The sequence below is a fragment of the Gopherus evgoodei genome, chromosome 16 (genome assembly GCF_007399415.2).
Source record: "Gopherus evgoodei ecotype Sinaloan lineage chromosome 16, rGopEvg1_v1.p, whole genome shotgun sequence".
Lineage (NCBI taxonomy): Eukaryota > Metazoa > Chordata > Testudines > Testudinidae > Gopherus > Gopherus evgoodei.
This window is the reverse complement of record NC_044337.1, coordinates 15,279,745-15,304,976: the sequence shown is the minus strand read 5'-3', so window position 1 is coordinate 15,304,976 and position 25,232 is coordinate 15,279,745. Positions and strand designations below refer to the sequence as shown.

The 25,232-nt window shown below is 42.4% G+C and overlaps 1 protein-coding gene across 9 annotated transcripts in view; it reads right to left on the bottom strand.

Moving 5' to 3' along the window:
- Positions 1 to 25,232, bottom strand: part of ABL1 (ABL proto-oncogene 1, non-receptor tyrosine kinase) — a 118,568-nt gene that overhangs the window by 4,600 nt on the left and 88,736 nt on the right. For 8 of the 9 annotated variants that reach the window (XM_030535323.1, XM_030535322.1, XM_030535326.1 and 5 more), the window contains 9 exons: positions 22,479 to 22,652; positions 21,396 to 21,691; positions 13,803 to 14,075; positions 8,944 to 9,028; positions 8,408 to 8,585; positions 5,397 to 5,581; positions 3,000 to 3,152; positions 2,279 to 2,368; positions 1,764 to 1,928 (listed from right to left, as the gene is read on the bottom strand). In XM_030535323.1, coding sequence (XP_030391183.1) covers positions 1,764 to 1,928; positions 2,279 to 2,368; positions 3,000 to 3,152; positions 5,397 to 5,581; positions 8,408 to 8,585; positions 8,944 to 9,028; positions 13,803 to 14,075; positions 21,396 to 21,691; positions 22,479 to 22,652 — 1,599 coding nt within the window. The remainder of the gene's footprint in view (positions 1 to 1,763; positions 1,929 to 2,278; positions 2,369 to 2,999; positions 3,153 to 5,396; positions 5,582 to 8,407; positions 8,586 to 8,943; positions 9,029 to 13,802; positions 14,076 to 21,395; positions 21,692 to 22,478; positions 22,653 to 25,232) is intronic. The other variant, XM_030535331.1, reaches the window with a different exon arrangement.

Genomic DNA, 25,232 nt, shown 5'->3' with positions numbered 1-25,232 from the left:
GATATTGTATACATTTACAGCTCAAGTAGGCAGCAAGAGGGGGAGATGGAGCAGGGTTAAATAGGGAAAAGAGGATGCTACATAGTCATATACTGGAAAATATTCTGGGATTTGGATCCTGGTTGAGAGGAAGGAGAGGAATTCTTGAAAAAAAGGGTAATTTCAGGATTGCAAATTAACACTTTTTTGGACGTTGTGTAATTAAACCATTCACATGCATCTGAACAAATCTGGAGGGGCCTAAGCAAAAAGGGCTTTTAAAAAAATTTGGAAGGGGACACCTATTTCTGAGAGCAGACACGGGTATGTGAGCCTCTGTGCTCATTTAGGAAGGAACATGAAAGATGTTTCTTCTCAACACTGATTTTTCAAGAAAACAATGACTCAGGTCCCTAATATCCCTTCCCAGGGACCAACATCTCAGTGATCAAGACTTAAACTCAAAATTTCTCACGGAGTGCTTGCTACTGATGGGAAGTGATGCTCACAGGTCTTGGACACCTGTAAGCAACTGGAAACGGAAGGGACAAAGGACCTTCTATAGGTACTTATTGTGAAGCTGACACACAGTAAATATAAGCTTCCAGGCTCAGATATGGCACCAAAACACACCTTCTCCAGAAGAACCATGAAGTGTCTGTATTAAATAAAAAGCCACCCCAAAGAGGAGTTTCAGTGGGGACCTCTCTCTCTTAGGCATGTACGCACATGCACACGCATGCCATTTCTCTTATAGGTGTACTAAAGATCTCCGAGATCCCAAGTCCGCAGAACACACTGCTTACTCCTGATGGGACAGGTGAGCAGGCACATTTAACAGGAGTTGGCAAGAACCAAGAGATCAATTTTTTATTGAGTTCTTTATTTTTTAAACGTTGCATTTTAAAATGCTCTGGATACAAATTAACTGCCTATGCTCAATGTTTTCTCATTGTTTCAACTGCCTCAAAATGGAAACTACACGCTTTGAGAAACTGATTGAAAGGTTGTTTAATTTCATGGTAGATTTTGTAAATACCTCAGCGTCCCTTGCTGAAACTATATTTGATATCTGCCAAAAGTAACACTCTTCAGTGTTTCAAAACAGACACTTGGTATGATGTAGGGATGGAGAAATACTTCCCATATAAAAGTCTGTACTGCATATACCAGAGCTCTGATCCTGAGCAGTGATCCAGCTTCTTTAGACCACTCCGGTGATGTAAAGGGGCTGGCAGCCAGGCAGATTCCTCTCTGCTGGGAATTCCCCCAGCACTGGAGCAGCTTCAGTCCTACCTTACCCCTTTGATAACTGCTGGCACAGGTATATATCAGGGTGAGGGAGATGGTGTGCTCAGAGTATTCTGTGTTCTGGCACTGCTCCACTGGGTGCCACGGACAGCAGCTGTAGGCTAAAACAGCCCTCGGGGCTGCTGTAACTTTCGTTGGGGCTGCACCAGTCCCTGAACCAACTAGGAATTCAGGAGGTAGAGAGATAACACAGAGGAAATATCCCCCCTTCCTGGGCTGCACGGCTGCTGCAGCTCAGAATCCCCAAGAGTAATACTGAGAGCTAGCCATCTACAAGAAGTGCCAGGAGCTACTGGAATACAGTCCCAAACCCATAGTGAACCTAGGAAGAGAAGTGCCTAATGACAGAGGGCACATCCAGAGAGCAGGTACTTATCATTAGGCACTTTTCCCATGTTCTCTCCGGATCTGGGCCTCCATTTAATTTCAGTCTGTGTCACAAGAGGGGAATAATGGCTGTAGCTAGAACATACCACATTCCCCTTGTCCTTTAGGATGCGCCATCTCCGTGTTCTCACTGGCATCTTTGCTTTCAGCAGCTCTCCTGGACGATCTCGTTTTGGTCGGCAGTTCTGGAGCCTGCAGGAAGTTACTCACTACGATTCTCATGCCTTTTTTCCCCAACTCTTTCTCCACCTCTGGAAGGCAAGGAAAAGAGTGATCACAAGGAAAGCAAGGGGTGGCAGCGGGGTAGAGATAAAAGGTAAAAATACTAAGCTATCAACGGAGAACAGGGGAAAAAAGACAAGCTGACAGCACCCAGGGGAAGGGGGCTCTGCCAGAGGGAAGGTCTGTTGGTAGCAAAAATAATACGAGCATCTGCCTGCTCCATGTTTTTACACTGGGAGGTACAACCTTACAAACAAAGCTTCACTGCAAAGCAACTGTGCGGGGATGTTCAGATAAAGCAACAAACTAAGTTACAGTGCACTTATGCCATAGCCCCCATTCCTAGAAACAGTGTGATGAATGGTGCAAGTGGACTTACCGTCAGATATGCTGGATTCTTGAAACATCGTTTCAAATGCTTGGTGGATTTCAGCAAACGAGGGCCTATCAGAAGGGCTCCACTGCCAGCCTGAAAGAATACTACTGCTCAGGACTTCTAACAAGCCTTACAAATATTCATTAAGCCTCACACTATCACTGTGAAACTAGTTCAGCATCAGCAGCCCCCTTTCACAGACAGGGAAGCTGAGATTTAGATGTTAGCAACCTGATTTTAAGGACACTGGGCACCCTCAGCTCCCACTGACACCAGTGAGAGCTATGCCTACTCAACACCTCCAAAAAAAATCAACCACAAATGACATGGCCAAGGGACTAAGAAAAGTCGTTCCCAAGACAACTAACAAGGCTCCCTTCGCCATCCTAGACAAAGGTGGATGCACAATCCTTTATTTAGATTCCCAGGAAAGAGGAGGCAAAGAAACTTGAGTTAAACAACACACCTTCCCCAAGACCTAGACAATTCCCACTCCTAGTGGAGAAGAATGCCCCCAAGCCAAGCATGGGTAACTTCGGAACATTTACATCTTCCTGGGACAGTGGAGTTTAAGACTGTAACTAAGCGCTGCAACTTTAATGGAAGACTAACAAAGGCTCCTTGTGCCATAGTGTTTTAACCATACCCTTGTACAGTACAACTACATCTTTGCAGAGCTCAATCAGCTTTGACATTTGTCTCTATATGCTTTTAGAAGACTCACATGCTCTCATGAGCTCATAGACTTTCTCAGGGCAACCCTCAGGCCGCTCCATGCGGTAGTCTTTCTCCAGCAGCTCGTACACCTGAGACAGGTCAATTCCAGGGTAAGGGGACATGCCATATGTTGCAATTTCCCATAGCAGGACACCAAAGGCTGCAACAGAGAAATCAAAAGGCTTTAGGGTTGTTTTTTAAAAAAAAAAACAAAAACCAAAACCAAACAAACCAATAATCTTGCAAGTTTGCTTTCGGTGGATGCACGAAAAACATTCCCTGGCACTTAAACAAGCTCCCTGGTCTGGGTGGCTCAAATTCCACGCTCAGCAGCAGCTCAGAAACTAAAGTAATGTAACGAGTTTTTTCATCAACACAGACAAGTCTCCTGCAATACGACAAGATAGAATTAGACTAATTTTTAAGGTATCAGCTGTCTCAAACCTGAACGTTTTGATATCCTTCAAGTCCTATTAAAGGCACAATTAAGAGACGCCATTGTGGATTAATTGAAACTACTTCTCTGCTGCACTGCAGTCTTGCTGTAAATCTGACAGCTCTTCTCATCTCTATTTCCCCTTTTTCTCTTTAGGATTCTCATGTCCAATTGGTTCACTGTTTATGGACTGCCCCCATTCTAGGAGTATCAAGATATACAGAGGAGAAAGCTGCAATCCCAACATTGTGATGGAATTCACAGCGATAACTGCCAACTAGGCGAGAATTAAGTGAGACAGTTTGGTTACAAGGGAAGTTTAACAGAAGGCACCACAGTCAAATAAAAATAACTTTAATGATCGGGATGCCCTTTCTGTATTGAACTTGGTGAGGATGTGAGAGTCCCATGGTTAGACAACTAAACTGGGATTCAGAGTACAAAGGACAGACCCAGCACCAGTTCAACAACCTGCATGTAATTAGTTCAGTCACTGAAGAGAAGGCAATTACAACCCTGCGTAAGTACGGAAATCACATCATATTACATGATAAACAACCAAGGGCAATTTAAACCAGACACTTCCATGAGCATCTCTGTCTGAATTCTGTCCTCAGGCAGCGGAATGAAAGTTTGTAAAATCCTGCACCAACTGCAGTTGTAGTGAGTGACTGGGAAAGGGCTCACTTTATTCTGAGTCAGATCCCAAGACCACGGCCATAACTCCAACTGAACAGGATTTTGCCCAATATTAATTAAAGATAACCTCACATTTTTAGAATACCTTTTCTCCCAAAGTGCTTTATCATTTCAATGTACACAGGAATCACCCCAGCCACCATTGAAGTACAGCAGTATCTTTGATGGATCATGGCAGCTGTTCAGCAGTTCACAGAATTCCACACACAGGTTTAGGACAGCAAAAAGAAAAATCAATACCTTAACCAATAATACAGTACCCAGAGCTTTGCCGCCATCACCAGAACATTCACAACATCAACAATCCCTTTCCAACATCCTAAGAATAAAACTCCACTCCAAGCAGAACTTTCTACAAGATGAAAAGAGAGAACAGTCCGAAGTCCACTAGACACTTCACTACTGCCAAGTTGATTTTATGTGGAAGACACCTGGGGTCAAATCTTCAGAAATTCTTACATGCCACTGAATCCTAAATGCCTAAGATCACTTACACGAATGGGTCTTAGGCTCCTAAGTCACTTAGACACTTTTGAAAAATTGCCCCTCAGATACTGTGGTGATCAGCAGCAGCATCAAACCTCGAGATAGACAGACTGAAAGTGCACTGGGAATTTAGGGAGTCAGAATGGATGGACTTAGCCTGTACAATACAGCCTATCTATCCTGTTCTTATCAGAAGTATTCCAGGCTCTTCAGGAGTATCAACATGTCTTCAAGTTCTCTCTCTGCTTCTCGTCTCATTCAAAGGATTCTTTTAAAAATGTACGAAAAATGAGCTCTGATAGGCACACAGAGATCATGTTTCAACATCTCAGACTCTCACCCTCATCCTAAAAGTAGCTTACAGAGCTAGTAACCTTCAACAGCATAATGCTCCAAAGTACTGTGCTATGACATTGATTCAGAGCTGGCTTGGGCACCTATCCTGCAAACACGTATCTGCTTAATTTTGACATGTGAGGACGGCTCTCTCACCTGTGAAGTTAAGCATGTATTTAATGATCTGCAGGATTGCAACCTCAGAAGGAGAAGTCCTGACCTACTAAAAGTGTGCAGCTCCTGGGTTTTCCTTTTAGGTCTCTCATTCAAACACTGAACCAGCCCACACCTGATTAGCTGTGACAAGGTCACAGACCCAAGTGGTTCCGCCACCAATCATCCTCTCTCTCTTCGGGATATACTTGAAGAAACAATTTTTAATGTCTTGATTTTATAACTAGGGAATAAAAAGTCTGTTGTCTCATGTGCATGTAAGTAGGTCCTTACCCCAGACATCAGACTTAATGGAGAATTTGTTGTAAGCCAGACTTTCCGGGGCTGTCCACTTGATTGGGAACTTGGCTCCAGCATGAGCAGTGTATGTATCACCTGTCATCAGTCTGCTCAGACCAAAATCTGCCACCTTCACCAAGTGGTTCTCCCCTACAAGGCAGTTTCTGGCAGCAAGATCCCTAAGAAAGCAGACAAGAAAAAATAGGCCATGAAAGGTCTTCACAATATCACACCTTCAGCAGCGGAGAGGACATGGCTTATTATTGAAGAAACCCAAGTCTTTGTATGTGTTTTTTCTGTATAAGGTATGTAGAAAGCAGGAGATTATTTGTTCTCTCCACTTTATAAGGCTGTCGTCAAAAAATTTTTTTTTTAAATTAGAATACAAACTTCTTAGAAAAATTAAAAGCTGCCATTGTCAGGAAAAAAATCATTTAAAAATAAAGACAAGTGTCAGTGCTCATTTTACGATTATCTTAGATTACTGAAACAAAGGATGTTTAAGATCCTCACCAGTTTTGCTGTTTATTATTTACATATCACTCAGCTTAGACAATGAAAATATACTAATCAGTTTCAGGGCTCTCTCTAATCAATTTCACAACAGTTCCCAGGTTTACCATGTTTAAATATCGAAGGCACAAACTATTTTTTCCAAACATACCAACTCACATAATACACAACACAATGCAGTGCTTTCTCATACTGTACTAAAGTAGTATACAATACCATTTGTAAAAAGCAGAAAAAATATCTGTACAAAATGCAAGCAACTGAAAATACAGTTTCTCTCTTTCTGATGTGAATGGACACGCATAGGAACTGCCACAGTGGATCAGACCAGTGGGTCCGCCAGTCCAGTACTGGTCTCCGACAGCGGCCAGCACTAGCTGCTCAGAGAAAGGTGCAAGAATCTCTGCATAACTAGTTAAGGAATAACTGGTTCACAGGGAAAATTTCATCTTAAAAAAGTTAGCAACTGGTTCAAGCCTTCAACCTTTCAAATCTCTTTTAAAAAGTTTACTATAATAAAACCTGTATGCTTTTATTACCCCTTAAGTTTTCTTTTAATTCTGTTAAGCTTTTGGCCTCAATATCTTGCGGCAATGAGTTCCACAGGTTAGTTGTGTGGCATGGTGTAATAGTATTTCCTGGAATGAAGTTGGTTAAACAGCTAGTGCACTCCTCAGGATGCAACACTCTCCTTTATTCTGAAAATATGCTCACTAGGCACATCAATTCTATCACTACCTAGATGGCAGGCAGGGGCTTTGATACTGACTACAAAAAGTGTATCCTGATGACCTGAATAGTCAAAGGTGGTCAACATGGACAATCATAACCTAGGGAAATCTGATGATGGAACAATTCCCCATGCCTCATGTGCAGGATTCTGATTAGCAGAACAGCGGGCAATAATTGATTGAAATCTTCCTTCTATTTATACACCAGTGAGTAAGGGATGCACCGAGAGAAGCTCACTAGGTCATGTATAATGCTAATATGGTCAAAGTGCATTGCGTGTTTAAAATCGTGAAAGTACATGAAAGCATTTCTGCTAGTAACAGATTTTGTAAAAACCTACCAGATGTCGTCACATTATATTAGAAACTGATTTCACCACAAAGCTAAAGTAAGAGTCTACTTCAGATCGAAGCAAGATCTGCCTCTCTGATACTTACTCTTTAAAAAGTCTCCTGCAGAACTTAAATAAAAAAAATAGTACATTTTACCAAAGGGCCATTAAGCTGTCAGGCAGTGGTCTGAATATCCCCATATCAGTGCTGATTTCTACCATGTTTGTCTAAATAAAAATTCCTCTTTATAACCCCATTCCTACTCCTGCCTGATTCATTCAATGAAGTCACAGCCCAGCATCTGAATCCAAGGACCGTGGACTGTGACAACACCTCTGAAATAACTGGGCAGGCGGATGCGGGGGTGGCAGATTATAAGGAAGAAAACTTCTATTTTCTGAAGATATCTGGGTCATCAGCAATAATGGGAAATGAAGTGCAAGAGCATGCAAACAAATGGGATTCTGCAAAACATTTTGTAAAGTTCACTTGCAAGATGTTGAGGGGACTACAATCTTACAACAGCGCAAAAAGCTGGAAACTCTGATGCAGCAAATAAGTGTTAACTTTGAATGACAGGAGCATGTGAACCCAGCTCTGATGCAACATAGGAAATGTGTGTCTTACAAGGAACCTTTAGCATTTCACACATGATCCTCATATTCGTCTCTATGAAGTCATATGTACAGATTTCATATTCTAGCTAATTGGGTGGGAAAGGTCACATCTATGCATTGGAGAAGATCTTGTATTAAATAAAACAGCGAAGACTCTCAAGCCTCCATCCAGGCTGTCTCATTACATTGCTAGGAGGTCATTTCTTCAGACAAAGAATCCAAAGCACTAATCATAATTGCAGCACACTTAAAGGTCAAAATCTCCAGACTTTAAGACTGCAAAGATGCTTATCTACAGAGATACACGCAATTCATGCAATAATGGAAAAGTATCGCCAAAGCAGATGAAAACAAGGAGAGGGACAAATCAAAGCACTATGAAAAGGCAGCAAGGTGGCTTTGCTGGGAACCCCAGTATGAGTATAGCAATGCCCACAGTTCTGGGGAAGAGGTCATTCTGCTGACCATTAGCTTAACAGGAATAAGAAATGATCTATTTCACAAAGAGCCATGATTTTTAGGAATCTCTGTACCTTTACATGAGAGATGGGCCAATTTAACTACCTCACCTTACATGGCGATACCTTCACAGTATGTGTGGGTAAGAACGACCACCATGGCAGAATGGCAGTCTTGAGTCTGCCTCTTGTAGAGGGTTTTCTACAGTGCAGTGTCCCATATCAGAATGCAACACATCAAGGTGTTAGTGTAAGTTATAAGATGTGATGCACTTAGATCCCATATTGCTAGACTCAAATTCAAGGGCTTTCTGGAGCTTGAGAAGAGGGTGAGCACTCCGTGTCACTCTTACCTGTGAATGAAGTTTTTCTTCTCCAGGTACTCCATGGCTGAGGAGATCTGAGTTGCCATGTACAGTAGCACCACAGCATTCACCTCCTGCCGGTTACACTCGCGCAAATAATCCAACAGATTCCCATAAGTCATGAACTCTGTGATGATGTAGAATGGAGGTTCCCGTGTACATACCCCTGTGGAACACATTTTTGAACACAGAGTTTCTTCTAGAACGCTGATGTCTGCAGATTCTGCTCTTTGGGCAATTTATAAGTATGTGTATGGGGAGGAGTGGGAGGGGTGAAGGAGGAGAGTTTCCTAAAAACTGATTAGCAGTTTTATATTTCCTGCTTTAGGCTCTTGCATCTTAAATGCAAAGAAGAAAAAATAATTAAAATCAAGTACTACTTTTACAAATTGTGAATTTTGCGAGAGAATAAGTATCTGTATTTGCAGCCTTGGTACAGTAAGCAGCTTATCTGCTCCTTAGCATCCATATCACTGCACAAGGGTTTAATTCAAATCCCTTTGCTTGGTATTTCTATCACTTACCTAATAACTGCACCAAGTTAGGATGCTTGATCTCTTTCATGACTGCAGCTTCTTTTAAGAATTCTTCTACCTCCATGGTGTCCTCCTGAACAGAAAAAGAAAAGCTTCAGCGAGGATAATATGCACAAGGTGGAAACAGATTTTAGCATGTGGACTGAAGAATCACTGCAAACTGAAGGGGTAAGCTGTGACTGTCCCAAAACTACGGCTCCTTATTCCAGCAGCATCACGCTGCTGGGTGGGGCTCGATCCTCTGTTTAACTGATCTACTGTCATTCTTATACCACCTCTTTTGGCACAAAAAAAACCCTATTTCCCCTTTTGTGGTAGGCCCTCTCCTGCAGGGAGATGATCTGCTTAGAGAAGCCCATTTAGAGTTCACATCTTTGGAAAAAGACTGACGACACTTGCTCATGCCACAAGAAATAGTACTAGGGTGACAAGAGATGAATGAGGCAAGAGGACAGATGAGAACAAAAGGGAAAATGCTACACATGCAGATGCCTGAGGCTATCTGCATCCATTATGGACCACCACTTCAACGACTCAGGGTCCTGTTGATTGGGTCTGTGACAACTGATGGTGGTTGCTTCACAACTGAAGACTGCAGGTTTTATGGCTTATGAATTTGTTCCTGGCTTTTAGAGTCTAATCTGTGAAGTAAATGTTCTGGCTAGATGTTGCTGCATATTATTTCTTGAATGTCACTAAGTTACTCGCAGTTATACAAAACAAAGGAAGATACTGTCTTTATTTGAAAGAATAAATATTTCAAAACAAATGTGCACTGGAAGGCCAAAAGGTCATTTCAAAGTGGTTCAAAAATATATTTTTAAATACAACTATTCTTTCTATATCAATGTTTCTTTCACTGGTGGATTAATGCTGACAGGCTTCAGAGAAGAAGTGTTTTAAGGAGGGATTGCAAGGGATTTGCTGCTGCTGGTAAGGCTGATAACACGGGTATGGTTGCTGCTGTAGACCTAGCTGGTACTCTATTTCGTTGTTAGCACCAATAGTTCTATTCAAACAGTTTCACTCCATCATTTACTGTTCCTTTACGAATTGGTACTGTTTGATGGCAGCTGTAGTTTCCTGACACTGTCAATACTACATACACCGCTATGAGGTTCTTGGGAACAGAAATTTAAACCATTTCCTTTGGCAAAGGACATTGGGTTAATAATCAGAGTTTCAGAATGATCCTAAATACTTGCCTATCTCACGTTTGATATGTAAACGCCACCAGGATCATACTGTACAGAAGATTGCAATTGTTCCTTTGTGTTAAATCTCTTATCCTTCAAAGAAAGAGGTAGCAGAAAGGAACCAAACAGAGAATTACTGTAACAATTATTTGTTTGATAATCTAGTGCTCAAGAAAAGTACCAGATTTATCCAATTTCAATTTCCAATTATATCACATCACAGATCAGCTACAGCAGTGTCAGCAGCATCACATGCTTCCTTAGCACAACACAGTAATATATCTCAGCTTTGAACTGAAGAGACCACCTCCAGGGGTATCAGGGTAGCTAAGGCTGCATGACCAGTTCAAATCACCGGCCTCTCTGCTAAGAAAAAGAACAAGGATTTCATCATGTCAGTCATGATAGATGTAAACTAGATATCTCTACACTATGAAAAGGATAGATGATCAGCTCATTTTACAATGGGACATGAAAGTGCCTTCACATGGCAATAATTTTTGGTCACGATCAGCAGCAGGTTGGATTCAAACTAATGACCTAGAGGTTAGAAAGCTTTGTCTCCAATTGTCAATCCATTCCCTGAGCTATCCTCCACCAACAACATGGTGTTTCTGTTATCTCAGATCTGTGTGAGACATTACTATACCCAAGTACATGAAATAAAGAAGGTGCCTCAGCCTTAACACTGAATTTTCTTGTTTTAGTTAGCATGTGGCATCAAAACTAAAACCGTATATTATAAACGGAACCCTTTTTGATCAATAGCAATGCTCACCATCAGTCCAGTTACTGCCTGAGAGGCTGCTCTGTAAGAACTAAACCAAGGAAGGTTTAGTGAAAGGATACGACATTCCTCTCGTTGCTTTAAAACTGATTCCAAACTGGAATAGCCAGCTCACTCGTGAGTATTCTTTCAACCCCAAACAATACTGGCTTCTGTTCTTTTGGGGTCTTAAAATACTCAAAAACACCTGACATTCTGGCAAGGATATCTTGATTTTCCAGTGGAATATGCTGGTGGAAAATGCACAAGCACTAACAGATTCTCTAGCACCATGCAATTAAATGTGATAGAAGCACAGAACATGTGACTTTGGGCCCTTGTTTTCTCTCTGTATAAACTACTTTGGTTCAGCAGACTCTGAGCTACTTCTAACCAGCTTAAAGAAGACTGGGTAACAAACGGGCTGCAGTGAGATGCAAGGGAAATAATTCATCAAGCACTAAGGATATCAGAAGAACCAAGGATGTCTCCCCCCTAGTTTTTCCTTTCTTTATTATTTCTAATATACAGATCTCGGGCATGGAGGGAGATGAGGAAAGGCAAGAGAGCTTTGGAAAATATTCTCTTAATGGACAATAAAATGAGCGCTTTGGGTTTCCCTAAAGAAGCAACTGAACACTTGGCTATTCCTGCTGGAGTTGGAATATAAATGCAAGGTATTCAAATATTCCCTGAAACTTTGAAGAGAGCCATAATCCCATCTGTCAGACAGTAGACTGATGGATTTAAGGAAGGTGGATTATGTATTTGCTTGTAAGTATGGTTTAGTGTGCATAATTTCAGATTACAGCGCTTCTTCAGTCTCTTTTAGGGTGTTCGAACATTTCCCAGGGGAAGATGCTGCTCTGGATTACATTATGAACCATTTTCAGTCATAAAATATTTACTTAGCATATTTGAAACAGTCACGGTCCTTATCAAGGTAGCTTTTTCTGACACACAAACATGGAGATTTTACGGGATAACACTGTGCCTTTGCTGCTAGAGGTTTTCATCAAAGCAAACAAGAAAGGAATGCAAAATTATTTGAGGTAAGGGGGGGAAAAAAAAATCTTTGAAACACCTGTAACCCTCAAATACCGCACCATCAGCAAGATTGGAGATGGCTACAATAAACTCAGTGTTTCAGGAAAACAACTGGTCTCTCATTATTCCTCTAACTAGATATTTCGTTTTGCTTGTCAAATCCCTTTTCTACCAACACTATGGGGTTCAAGGCAGAGTTCTTCCCAGCATTCTCCTATGCAAATGAGAATCACACTTTACCACTAGGTGTCACTCTCTCCATATATAAAAGAGGAAAGGGGACTTGAAATGTTATTTTTCTTTGGATGAAGCCAAGTGGGGAACAGTAACTTATAACAGGAACCTTCAAAAACAACTAATTGCCCAAATAATCACCTTCTGAAACCATAACAACCCAGGAACACTCTGGTAGCCAGAATTCAAGGGGTTAAAAAAAATCCCTTTCCCCAGCTCAAGGACACAGTTTTATTCACAGAAATAAAGCATATATACATTCCTCTCCATTTAATGATTTCCAACATGAAAGCTTTCATTTGTTATTGTTTCCGCCCCACCACACCACACTGCAACTCCAGCAATGATGCCATAGTCTGAAGCTCGTATTTGAATTCCTAATAGTAAGAGTTTACATTATGTGGATGGAAGGCACTACGGGATCTCAATGTGCTTTTTTTGGTTTATAAAAATCAAACCTCAATGCCTCTGTGAGCTAGGTAAGTATTATCCCCATTTCACAGATGGGAAACCAAGGCATAGAGAGGCTAAGTAGCACAGGCAGGAACAGAACCTGATTCTCTGTCTTTCAGTCCAAGCCACAAAGGGTATGTTTTCACTATCGGCCGGATCAGCAGGCAGTGATCGATCCAGCAGGGATCAATTTACCATGTCTAGACTCCTGTTGACTCCTGTACTCCAGCTCAGTGAGTGGCGCAGACAGAGTCGACGGGAGCAGCAGCAGTCGACTCACAGTAGTGAAGACCCTACGGTAAGTTGATCTAAGTACATCGACTTCAGCTACGTTATTCACATAGCTGAAGTTGCATAAAACTTAGATCGATTCTCCTCCCACCCCACCCAGTGGAGACCAGGCCTCAGAGTCTAATCTATTTTGGTTGTGGATAATTAATCCAGAAAGTTCCTTCCCCTCATCCTAAATCGTTTAACAGTGAACAGCTACTGAAATGCCTATTTTCTAGGTGCACAAGGAGTTCGTCTTTTGGGGAAGGCACATGTTGTGACTAGAACAATTAAGGTATCTGAAGTACCAGTGAAGCATGATCTCTAATTACATAGCCTGTTTCACATCCCACGGTAATTTTTACCAGTGTGTGTCAGTTATGTGACAGCTCACCTTTGCAGCTCTCCTTCCCCAAAATGTGAGAAACACACATGCCCAAGGCTTTAGCCTGGTTATTGGACACAATAAGGTCCTGCCTATATTACAAGTCGGAACAACATTGTAAGCAGCTTCCATGACTTGGTTGTAACTGTTGTGTAGAGGGAGCCTTGGAAAACAATACACAGAGCCCTGTGCAGACACAAAATTTGGTCTGTGGATATAAAGCAGATATCCACAGTTCTGCAGGGCTTTAACAGTACAAATGGTCCAACTCTCTCAAATAAAAAATATTTAGAAGAGGCTGAAAAATACAGTTAACTAACAGCAACAGATGTTCTAGACCAGATGTAAGCAAAGGAAGGATTTTCAACAATTTGCATCATCTGACCCTACCGGAGGAAGACAGACAGAGACTGCTACCCAATACCAGGCTTCAGAAAGGGTAGCATAAAACTTGCATTTCAACTGGAAGGCTATGAATAGCAGCTTTAGTTCCTACCTTTAAGGTCTTCACAGCCACTGTAAGGTTATATTTCTTCCAGACTCCTTCATACACCTCTCCATACTGGCCCCCTCCAAGTTTGTGCTTCATGGTGATGTCGGTTCTCTCAATCTCCCACTTGTCGTAGTTTGGAGACACTCCATAGATAGTGGGCTTGTTGCGCTTGGGGGCTGGGTAGTGTAGAGTGGTGATGAGCCCATCTGCTACAGTCGAATGGTGATGGACCAACTCTGCCAAAGTGTTGAAGCGGCTCTCTGAGGAGACATACAGCTGAAAAGCAACCACGAGAGAGAGAGAGGGCTCATTCACACAACACAAACAGGGTATTGATAAAATTGCTTTAACGTGCACACACATTATATTTTGCTTTCCTGATATTATATTTTGTTTTTGTTTTACTGTTGCTTACCAGCTCAAACTGCCATCTGGTTAGATCTCACAAGCTAAGCAGAGTTGAGAATGACCAACACTCGGATGGGAAAACCTCTGGTGTAGATGACTGAGCAGGCAATAACCTTTCCTCTGAGTCAATATGGATCCATGGCCTCGAATAGCATTCTAGATCACCCTGCTGCTGCTGGAAGGGCTCTCTTTCAAAAGAGGCCCTGGCCACTTGTGGGCATTTAAGATTCATTCACTTTTCTGAAAAGTGGGATTGTTAACCCAAATGTCTTCACCAAATTTCTACCTTCCTAAATTCCCTCTGAAGTTTCAGTAGAACACCATATTCCTCTTCACTCCTGTGCTACAAGATTGTGTAGTGCTGCTGTGTGGCATTAAACAGCTGGGCTGTTCCAATCCAGCGATGGCTGCAGAGCAACACCACACTTCGGATGAGAGATGCTACACAGATGTAAGACCATTGCCACTGAACGTGAACCTCCTGTGGAACACCCTAACAGTATGCTGCATGTCTTTTTCTATGTCTCTGACACATTTAGCAAGCTTGATGCATTTTGAAACTAAAAATCCCTTAAAAATGCTGGACAAGTGACTCCAGAGTAACACAGTGCATTCCCAGTGTTCAAATTCCAACCCAACTCTCTGCTCCTTGGGCTCATGGAAGCTGGTAACATGGGGAAAGGATGCCGATAATCCCTAAACTAGAGAAGGGAAATGTTTCACTCTACCAGCATATTGGTCTGCACTGGAAGCAGCACGCGGAAAGTGGCAGAGATCCTCTTTTCAACTGAAGAACAGAGCCTTGTCATGGAGCCAATTCAAAGAAAACCATCACCAGCCTAGCAGGAGGCAGAGCAGTAGTGTGCCTGTCAGACAAGGGAGATGCATCTTCAGCAGGGAAGCTGAAGGGAATCAGAGGGGAAAGTGAGGCCTAGCATAGTCTCTATCTTAAACCCTGCTAATCCCACTGGCTTTCTGGATTTGTGTTTGGTTCAGTGCACCCACGCAGGGGAGGGCTGGGGACTAGAGATGACAGAATGTCTCTCTGAATGAGTTAAAGAAGGTGAGAGGGAAGAGACTGAGAATAAGGATAAAGGAAAGCAGACAGCAAGCCTTAAAATGAGGAAGACTTATGGTGCAAGAAAAGTTTTCTCCCGACATCTCCCTAAATCTCATGACACACACAAACAGGTCAGACAAATGGTTAAATACATATAGTAACCCTTAAGGTTAGTCACAATGGGCAGAAGCTTCCAGTGCTCCAGGGACTTATCTGAAACAATGCAAAAAAAGGTAAAAGCTTAGCCAGACACACCATAACCCAGAGGGCAAAACTGAAATGTGTAATCTGCAGTCACGGCCTCATGTTCTCTGTCAGTCTCTGTACCACAGCATGAGTCACAAATATGTTATGCTGTTGCAGCCCTTTGTGTCTACTATCTTTCAGGCTAAACAAGAATTACAGGAGTCTTGTCCTCTGTAAAGTTTCTGGGAAATGTAACATCTATGCAAAATTTGGTGCCTAGAAGATAATTGTGCTGTAGGGACACCCTCCTCCATTGATATGGGGCCATAATCCTGGTCTAAAATGGCATTTCTTCTGAGGAAAATATCCTTTGAGCTACTGGAAGAGAGGCATACGTGCATGCCCAACTGCTAGTCTTTCTATAAAACCACTTGAATAAAAGCCACAAAATTAACCGTTCAGGGAATAATAAAGACTAATGGACGCATATAGACATTCTGAGCTGGGGAGTTTTGCCCAATGAACTGTGAAGATCTACAGTCTCTTCTTCCTTTTCTTTAGCTGCCTTCGCCATTGGTAAGGCTCATGCAGGAAGTCTGTATCTATCTAGAAGGCAGAGTTGGCTCAAAAGGGGACGTTTTCTAACCCCCTACAAAAGTCAAGACAACATTCTTCAGTAAAGTGCAAAAAACCCTTCATAATAGAAGAGGTGAAAGCACTATCAGCACACACACAGAAAAATGAACCAACATAAATGATGCAATGCAGCATAGCAAGGAACAGCCAGCTGTTAGTGGAGCAGCCTAGTGGGACTAGGATTCCTTTATCAACTATTCCAAGCTACTACAACCAATATTTTAAGCAGACAGTATCTGTATGAAAGCAACTTCTCCTCTGATAATAACGGTTCAGACACCACACTGATGAGTGCAACAAAGAATGTAGACTATAGTTCAAGATCCCTCTGGCACACGTTGAGCTGACAGTCCTTTGCATTAAAAAAAATGTGCTCTTGGTCTTATAATGTTGGTTTTCATTTTACAGTCTTGGAAGCACTATATATATTGGAATTGAACTTCCCAATATTCCTGTGTGGCAGATTATGTGCCCATTTTACATTTCTACTGGCACTGGGTTTTGGAAAATATTGTTTTTAATTAATCTAAATTTTAGGCCAAATTGGATGGTACAGTGTTTCTTTAAATCCAGATGAAGAAAGTGAGACACGGAAGTTCAAATGACTTTCCAAGGGTCACACACAGAGTCCACAGCAAAGCAGGAAATAGATTTTCGGATTCCTCTGTCCTCAGCTCAGATCCCAAGACTACACTTCCTCACATTTTTGCATGCACAACATTTATTATTCATGAATGGATCCAAAAATAAAAACGTCACTGTACACCTTTTCTGTAGACAGGGATTTTCTCTCCTCTTGATGCTCAAATCCTAAATTCAATCCTGAAAGCCTTACTTCCCATCAGCACTAATGGAAACCAGAATCATGCTGATGTCTTCAAATCTATATCTGGAATTTGTGGCATGCATCAGAAGAAAATGAAACAAACAGCAGCTATGAATGGCTATGCTACGCAATAAGCCACAAACATTCTGACCAAATATTCAGTGCTACCTCTCTCTTCCTCAGACCTCTTTCCCCAAATATTCACAGTCGCCCAACCTGTTTGTCAAAGAAATGTTTAAAAGGGAACTGAATAAATTCATGGCGGCTAAGTTCATAAATGGCTATTAGCCAGGAAGGGTAAAGAATGGTGTCCCTAGCCTCTGTTCATCCGAAGATGGAGATGGATGGCAGGATAGAGATCATTTGATCATTGCCTGTTAGCTTCACTCCCTCTGGGGCACCTGGCATTGGCCACTGTCGGTAGACAGATACTGGGCTAGATGGACCTTTGGTCTGACCTGGTACAGCCGTTCTTATGTTCTTAAATTGCACCAGGGACCCTCTGTTGCTGCTGACAGCAGACCTTTGTATAGACATAATGGATTTTAGGCTTCTGCAATGCGTGGGGTCACATGGAATGTTCATATAAATTGTTAACTGGCTGCACTGCTGATATGCTGCCCAGGCAATTCTTGTATAGTCTCAGAAAAACCATGATGCTGGCCCTGCTTCAAGGGTCTCCCGTCTGTTCTGCCTGCACAGATAAGCTGCTCACCAAGCTGCATTCCCTTCTCTGCTATGGCTTTTTCACATTCACCCACTCCCAGGAAAGTCTCATTGGATTCCAGGGCTGACCCACCCTGCCTTCTGATGCATATGTAACCTCAATAGATTTCATCATCCACAACTGCAAAAACAAAATTAAAATATATAATCACCACCACAAAACAAAAAGTGCACAGGTAGCCATGATAAAAGCATCAGAGTTTCAGTGATGGGTTTCCATCATGGTCATTTACTGGAAGTCCCAGAGGAAAGAGAGAGAACCATATAAGATGCACAGTCCTGTGACCCTATATGTGGAGAATGACAAGATTTTAAAGCCAGCTTGACAATGCTGTTTGATTTGGCTACTCAATAGGAGGACTTGGCCTCAAGTTCAACCAAACTCAGGAAAATCAAGCTCTCTGCAGGACGGAAGTGGCTTACCCTGAACCTGGCTGCCCTGTGCCAACCAGCCAAGAAGGAACATTTTTAACACCTTCCTTAAATTAAGGCAGATGTGGGCTGGGTGAAGATGAGCCAGTGAAGTGGGAAGTAAAGAGAAAACTTCTTGAAGATCTTATTTTCTAAGCTCTTGAACCCCCGTGGGTTTGATTTAAATGGTGCTAAAATTAAAAAGCATTTGTCTCTATCTGGCCTTTCCTAACCCTTCCATTTTCCTTTGGAAAAAAGTGGAAGGCACATTTTTATGCCAAGCAGCAGTTGTTCCACACATTTTTGTAATACCTCCTTCTCCTGACACTGTGTTCACTCAGTCACAGGATATGATCCCACCACCACCATTCATCCTAACCGTAGTGCTGGCAGTATTAAATTCCTCAGATGGGCTGACTAATGACACAGCAAGCTGAGAAGGCCCCAGATGCCCAGAGAGCTATGGGGAAGGGCTTTGACATTTGCTTTTCCTTTTGGAGGGAGATGATTTACTGCAGAGTGGTTAATATAATTTGATACCCAGCAGTTCAGAATGCAAGCGTCTGACCTGGCCAGTTCACCTGGTAAGGACTCGGACATTAGCTCTGTCCCTGGTAGAGACCACATTACCTTCTTCCCCTCCCCCGCCACAGCTTTTGTATTTCATGTGACTGTCAGCTACAGGTTTGTTTTAATGAATTCTGCTTGTCTGCGCCTATTCTCAACAATGTCAATTAGAACAACTCTGGGGAAAAGAAACCATTAACCTGCTTAGTATAGATCTGAGCTGATTACCTGAGCTCTGCTTGACTGTTTCCTGGGATAAACAGCTCTGCCAAGATGCAAGCTTCCAAGCACCAAACTCTCCAAATGCTACCATGGGGATCATGTGGCACGCCGTCCTGCAGTGAACTGGGCATGGAGCTACGCTCATTTGCAACATATGAGGATCTGGCTAATCATCTTCATAAGCAAGCAACACATATCCCCAATACCAATTTGGAAAGAAGCAACATCAAACTTCTAGACACAGAGAAAGGATAATATTCCCGACCATCCTTTAAGCGGGCTTGTCTACATGAACACTTAGGGCACATCTATACTGCACTCTAACTACAGGCTCAGACTCAGGTTGGAGCCCAAGCCCCACTTCTGTCCAAACATGAGCAGAAGGACCCAGATTCTAGGACACTACAGAAAGGGGGGCAAGGGGGCAGAGCCCGAGTCCCTCTGTGATTCTGGTCCAAGCCCCGCCATTTTGCAGTATGGACACAATTCAAGCTGCATACCTGAGTCAGAAAGTCTGAGAAGTGCAGTATGGACATATTAGTAGGGCTGAGACACCCAGGTCCAACAACTGTAACCCAGGTTTACAATGCAGTGTGGATGCTCAAGTGCAGGCTTGGAAACACTGAGTTTATAAGCCCGGGTTCCACAGACCCAGGTTTACAATGCAGTGTAGACCCCCACATGGCAAGCCTGGACATAAATCTACCTGGCATGAGCCTGCCGTGCATTAAAAGTTCCCTAGTACATTTTAATCTACTCCCATTTCAAAGCGTGGTAGATCAAAGAGCACTACAGAACTTTTAGTATGTGGCAGGAAGGGTCTACATGGACACAGTGGGCGGCAGGCTAGTCTGAGATAGACTGAAACCCCAGCTTGCCACAAACTAAGTGTTATATAGATAAACTCTAAGTACATAGCACAGACCATTTCACTTCGCTAATTTCAACCATGCGGAGCTTGGCTGCATCCTGAATGAGAGAAGAGCAGGGGAAAAGGGAAAAGACCACAGTACCTATACATTGCCTTGACAAACCTTACAACATTACCCTAATTACAAAGCTTTTCATTCAAGCAGCTGAGAAGTATTTTCATTACAGAACATTTGCTTTTCTATAAGCTTCTTTCCTTGAAGTGTCTTAAAATGGTTTTACACAGTGATGAGTTGGACAAATAGAGAAGCCATTAAGTACTCAGCATTGCAGAAACTAGAGTTTGTTTTACTGACCTGACCCTGCACCAGTGGAATAAAAGAGAGTTTTGCCACTGAAGTCAACAGGAATAGGCCCTTAGTGGGCAAAGGAAAGCTGGCCTGGACCAGAACCATGGAACCCCTTGTTGCTGATTTTTTAAAATGTATGTATTTTTAAATGGCAAGGGATCTTTAAACTACTAGCTGTTGGCAGAAGTGGCCTCATGGAGAACACCAATAGCCATGCCCCCAAGCCACACTGCAACATCTCAAGTAGACTGGATTTAAAGAAATACTGCATGATCCAACAGGGCCTAAAATTCAGATTAATTAAAAACAATATGTTCCAAACCCCAGTGCCAGAGGAAATGTTTTGATAAAATCCAAACAAAAACCTAAGGAAAATAACCCTTTAAAACAAACATTTATCTGCAGCATTCACAAGCTGATTACAGTAGCACTTGCTAGTGCACAAGAACCTGAAAGTGAATGAGATGAGAAACTGGCCATATACAAAAAGTGAAACTACAGTGCTAAACCTTTCTTTCATTATCCAAGATGAAATGAAGAACAGAAGACAAAAAGCAATAAACAACGATAGCACATCAACTGTTGTAGCTGTATTGAACCCGGAATATTAGAAAGACATGGTAGATTATCAGAACAAATTTTGTTGGTGAGAGAGACAAGCTTTCAAACTTACAAAGAGCTTCTCTTCAGGTCTGGGATTCCCAGTTTGTTTAAAAGTGTCATTTAACTGGGATTTCCAGACCCAAAGAAGAGCTGTGGGTAAGTGTGAAATCTTGTCTCTCTCACCAACAGAAGCTGGTCCAGTAAAAGATATTGCCTCCCCCACCTTGTTTCTGTCATGATAGAACATGATAGCTTTTCAATTATTTTGGTTCCAATAACCTGAAGTGTTGTTAGGAACATAGATACAGAGACTATTTTTAAAAGACATGACTTTTAACTTGACAATGTCCCTTTAAGTCCATATTATGCCACTTGAACCTATGGGGCAAAATTCATTCCTGGTATAACTCCACTAAAGACATTAATGGAGTTTCATCAGGATTAATCTGGCCCAAGGTTTTCACAATTGAGACATACTAATACCTATTAGGGGCTTGTTAAAAGGAGACATTCTCCCAAAGCTCTGCTGACACATGGCTATAAAAATATCTGAAGTGCTCTTTGTTTAGATATTGTAGGTCAATATGTAGGACCTGATTCTACTCCTGCTGAAGTCAATGGCAAACCCTCAGTTGACTTCAGTGGGAGCTGTACTGGGCCCTTGCTACAGCAAGCAGTTGAAGTGGACCAGAATGGTTTTTCCTTTGCAGCTTGCAAGGTTTAACTCCTACCTTTCCATCAGATGCAGTGTTTATCCTGTAGTGGTACACCCTTCCCTCGTATCTCAGTGATATAGACCTCTGTCCTGGGCTGCTCTCACTCTCCCGCACCAGAAAGCTGCCATTGATTCCGCTGCTCAGCAGGTACTCGGCGGCATTACGCGACACTGGTCCATGGTACCAGGAATGTTTCTCCAAACTATTCACTGGGGTGATGTAGTTACTTGGTACCCAGCCCTGCCCATTCTTTGTTTGGGCCTCACACCATTCCCCGTTATGATTGTAGCCCAAGACACGGAGCTTTTCACCTTCACATAAAAACAAAATATAATTAGACATGGCAAACCTGGGATCTGAGAGAAAAGCTACGTTCCTTCTGGCTCACACATCACCATACGAAGTTCTGCAATCAGAATATATGCACTGATTCAGCAGAGAACTTAGGTATGTGTGTGCCTTTAAACACAAATATATCCGTCAAAGCCAATAGGACTACTCACATGTTTAAAGTTATATACGTGCTTAAATGCCTTAGTAGACTTGAAGGCCTAAAGTTAACAACTCTCTCGCTAATGCATGAACCAGAATAGAATCCAGCAAACTGTACCTGAGCTACATTGGCTCTGCAGGGCTAACACATGGGAGAAAAAGGAGTAAAAATTTATTGATTAGCAAGGCAAGCAGATGTGGTTTCAAGTACACATATGGCATAGAACCTCTGAGTAAGGAGGGGATATTTTTATATAGTCACTTTTCAGAGAAGAGTTGCATTTTAATGAAAGTTATAAAGCTATAGACCATACCCTAAAAAGTACTTTAAAAGTACAGTTAAGGTTTAATCCAGCTTTAAATCCTTGCTTCCACTGAAGGGCTTAATTTTAGTATACAATTTTCTTCCCCCAGTGCACACTTTAAGCAGACTATCCCATTTAAAAGGCTCTTTCCTTGTGTCTTCATTTGTTTTAGGACAATTTCCCCTACAATGATTACACTGATGGGTTTCATAGGGATTATGAACTCAAATATTCCTGACTGACTTCAATTTTCTTGTTCCTTGTCGCAGATGATCTAAAGCACCCCCTGGAGATCTCTTACCTTTAGTTATGCTGAGAGTGTTGTCCCCACTCGCCACAAAATCATATAGTGCAACAAAAAGATTGGGGTCATTTTCACTAGGACCAGACAGGAGATTTTCCTTCGAGTTCCAACGGGCTGCTTCACTCAGACCCTGGGGCTCAAAATCGGATACTACTGGCCTCTGAAGGGCTTCTGGAGGAGAAGAGAAAAAAGAAAAAAATAGGCTCAATCTTGCTGATAAAAGCCATCTGTTTTTTGCACCTATTATGAGTTTCTCGTTTATTTCATTTCTTGACATCTGTGGTCCTCATGTACATGGGCAGAGGGCAAAAATGGTCATTACCTTAATACAAATCGTATGGAGCATATGGAGCACTCTCACTCCACAGCTTTGTGCAATAGGGTCCCCACATTCTTTTCTGTAAGATGCATTTTCCCTGCCTTGGTGAAGAGAGAAGACATCTTTTCTCCCTTTCAGTAAATTTCTATTCACATAGCCTGCCTGCTGCTTTGCAAGTCATAAAGACTCATAGGACTGGAAGGGACCTTGAGAGGTCATCTAGTCCAGTCCCCTGCACTCATGGCAGGGCAAATTATTATCTAGACCATCCCTGACAGGTGTTTGTCTTGGCTCAAATACCTACTGGATGTCAGATTTATTTATTTTTAAGAACAAAGGTAAATCTGCTAAAATTTTTTTAATTAAAAAAAATCAAAGATCCCAAATCATTATAAGACACACAAGACAATGATTATGGGGCACAATATACAGAGGTTACTATTAGAAGTACTTCTACTTTAAAAAAAAAAAAAGAAACTACCTTCCCTCTTCATTATTTTACCTAACTAGTTCAGAGCACAAGGCTGTGTTTCCTTCGACAGCAGCTGGTGACATGCACAAAGCAGAGCTGGGACCATTTTTCTTTCATTCTTTGCACATTTGTAGGTGTCTGTGATGCCTTCAGCTGCCTCAAGGGAAAAATTCCAGACAGTTGGTCTTCACAATGAAAAAACAGTTTCAAGGCCTCTGGTACGAAGTGGCACATTATACTGTTAGCATTCAATAGAAAGAGCCACTCAAAATTTCAAGCTAGTCCAAGCACAGCAGAGAACCTTCAAGTTGCTGCTGCAAATTTCTCCTAACTGTTGTAGAATGGATTAGTTCAGCATACACCCAACCTCATCTCTGCTGCCACAAATAAGTTCTAAGCCTTTCTTTCTGGGGTTCACATGGCAGCAGCCTGGAGGGGGGCATCTCAGGCCAGGAGTATATGGTAACTCCTCACTTAAAGTCGTCTCGGTTAACATTGTTTCATTGCTGATCAATTAAGGAACATGCAATGCTCCCTTCTAACTTTGTTTGGCAGCTGCCTGCTTTGTCCACTGCTTGCAGGAAAAACCGCCTGTTGCAGCTAGCTGGTGGGGGCTTGGAATCAGAGTCGACCGGCAGCCCCCCATCAGTTCCACCTATCAACTCCCCGCTCCCCTAAGTTCCATGTGCTGCAGCCGCCCAGCAGGCTATCAAGGCAGTTCAGCTGTCCCTCCCAGCACTGCTATGTGCTGCTCCTGCCCTCTGCCTTGGAGCTGCTCCCAGAGACCCCTGCTTGCTGTGCAGCGGGAGAAGGGGGGGGGCTAATGTCAGGGTGTCCCCCACCCCCGTTCCTGCATCCTGTTTACCCCTTCTCCATATATAGCAGGGAGGGGACATGAATGGAGAGAGACAGAGAGAGCTTGGGGCAGCAGCTGCTGTCTCAACTTCCTGATCCACTTAAAAAGACAGTGCACTTAAGAGTGGGTCAGCTTACTTAAAGGGCAGTGTGCATCTCTCTCCCTCTCCCACACACAAGGTGTGTGTCTGTCTCTGTCTGCTATGCTGTCACCCCTCCCTCCTGTTCATGCTGCCTTGTGTGAGAGGCTACATTAACAACGTGTTAACCCTTGAGGGCTCAGCCGAGTGCTAGTTCATCATTTACCAGCAAGGCATTCCCTGGGAAATATCCCTCCCTCTTTCACCATCTAACCACCTCAACCAAGCTTCACAATTATCATAGCTGTGAACAGTATTAAATTGTTTGTTTAAAACGTATACTGTGTGTATGTCTATATAATATATAGTTTTTTATCTGATGAAAAAAATTCCCTGGAACCTACCCCCCCTCCCTCCCCATTTACTTTAATTCTTATGGGGAAATTGGATTCGCTTAACATCGTTTCACTTAAAGTCGCATTTTTCAGGAACAGAACTACAACGTTAAGCGAGGAGTTACTGTACCACAAACTTTTGCCAGTACAATAATGTCAGTAAGGGATGTGATTCTTCATGACATTTTTATACCAGCAAAAAGCCCTAGTATAGATGCAGTTATATAGCAAAAAAGTCCTTCTGACAGTATTGCTTATTTTGGTTGAGGAACTAGTATGAACTATACTGGCAAACCCTTTCTAGGCTAGACCAGGCCTTGGAGTCGAGCTCCAGCTGTGTGATGCCCAAGACAAGGAGGGGGAGTGTAATGCCCTCGATCTGAAGAAAACTGTTCTACATTTCCAAGAAAATACCAGTTCTCACATCCTCCCTGGCTCCCTTTTGTGATGCAGGAAGCTCCAAGAAATCTTTTGTTCAGGTCCCCTTTCCTGCTCAGGATGATCATGGATTGACCATTACTACTACAGCCAGCTGGAGTTTCTCAGATGCAAGTGGGGAATAGTATTTGGGAATCACTCCAAACTTTTAGAAACATGATTGTGAAACAAGCTGGGAGCTATTTAGAAAGT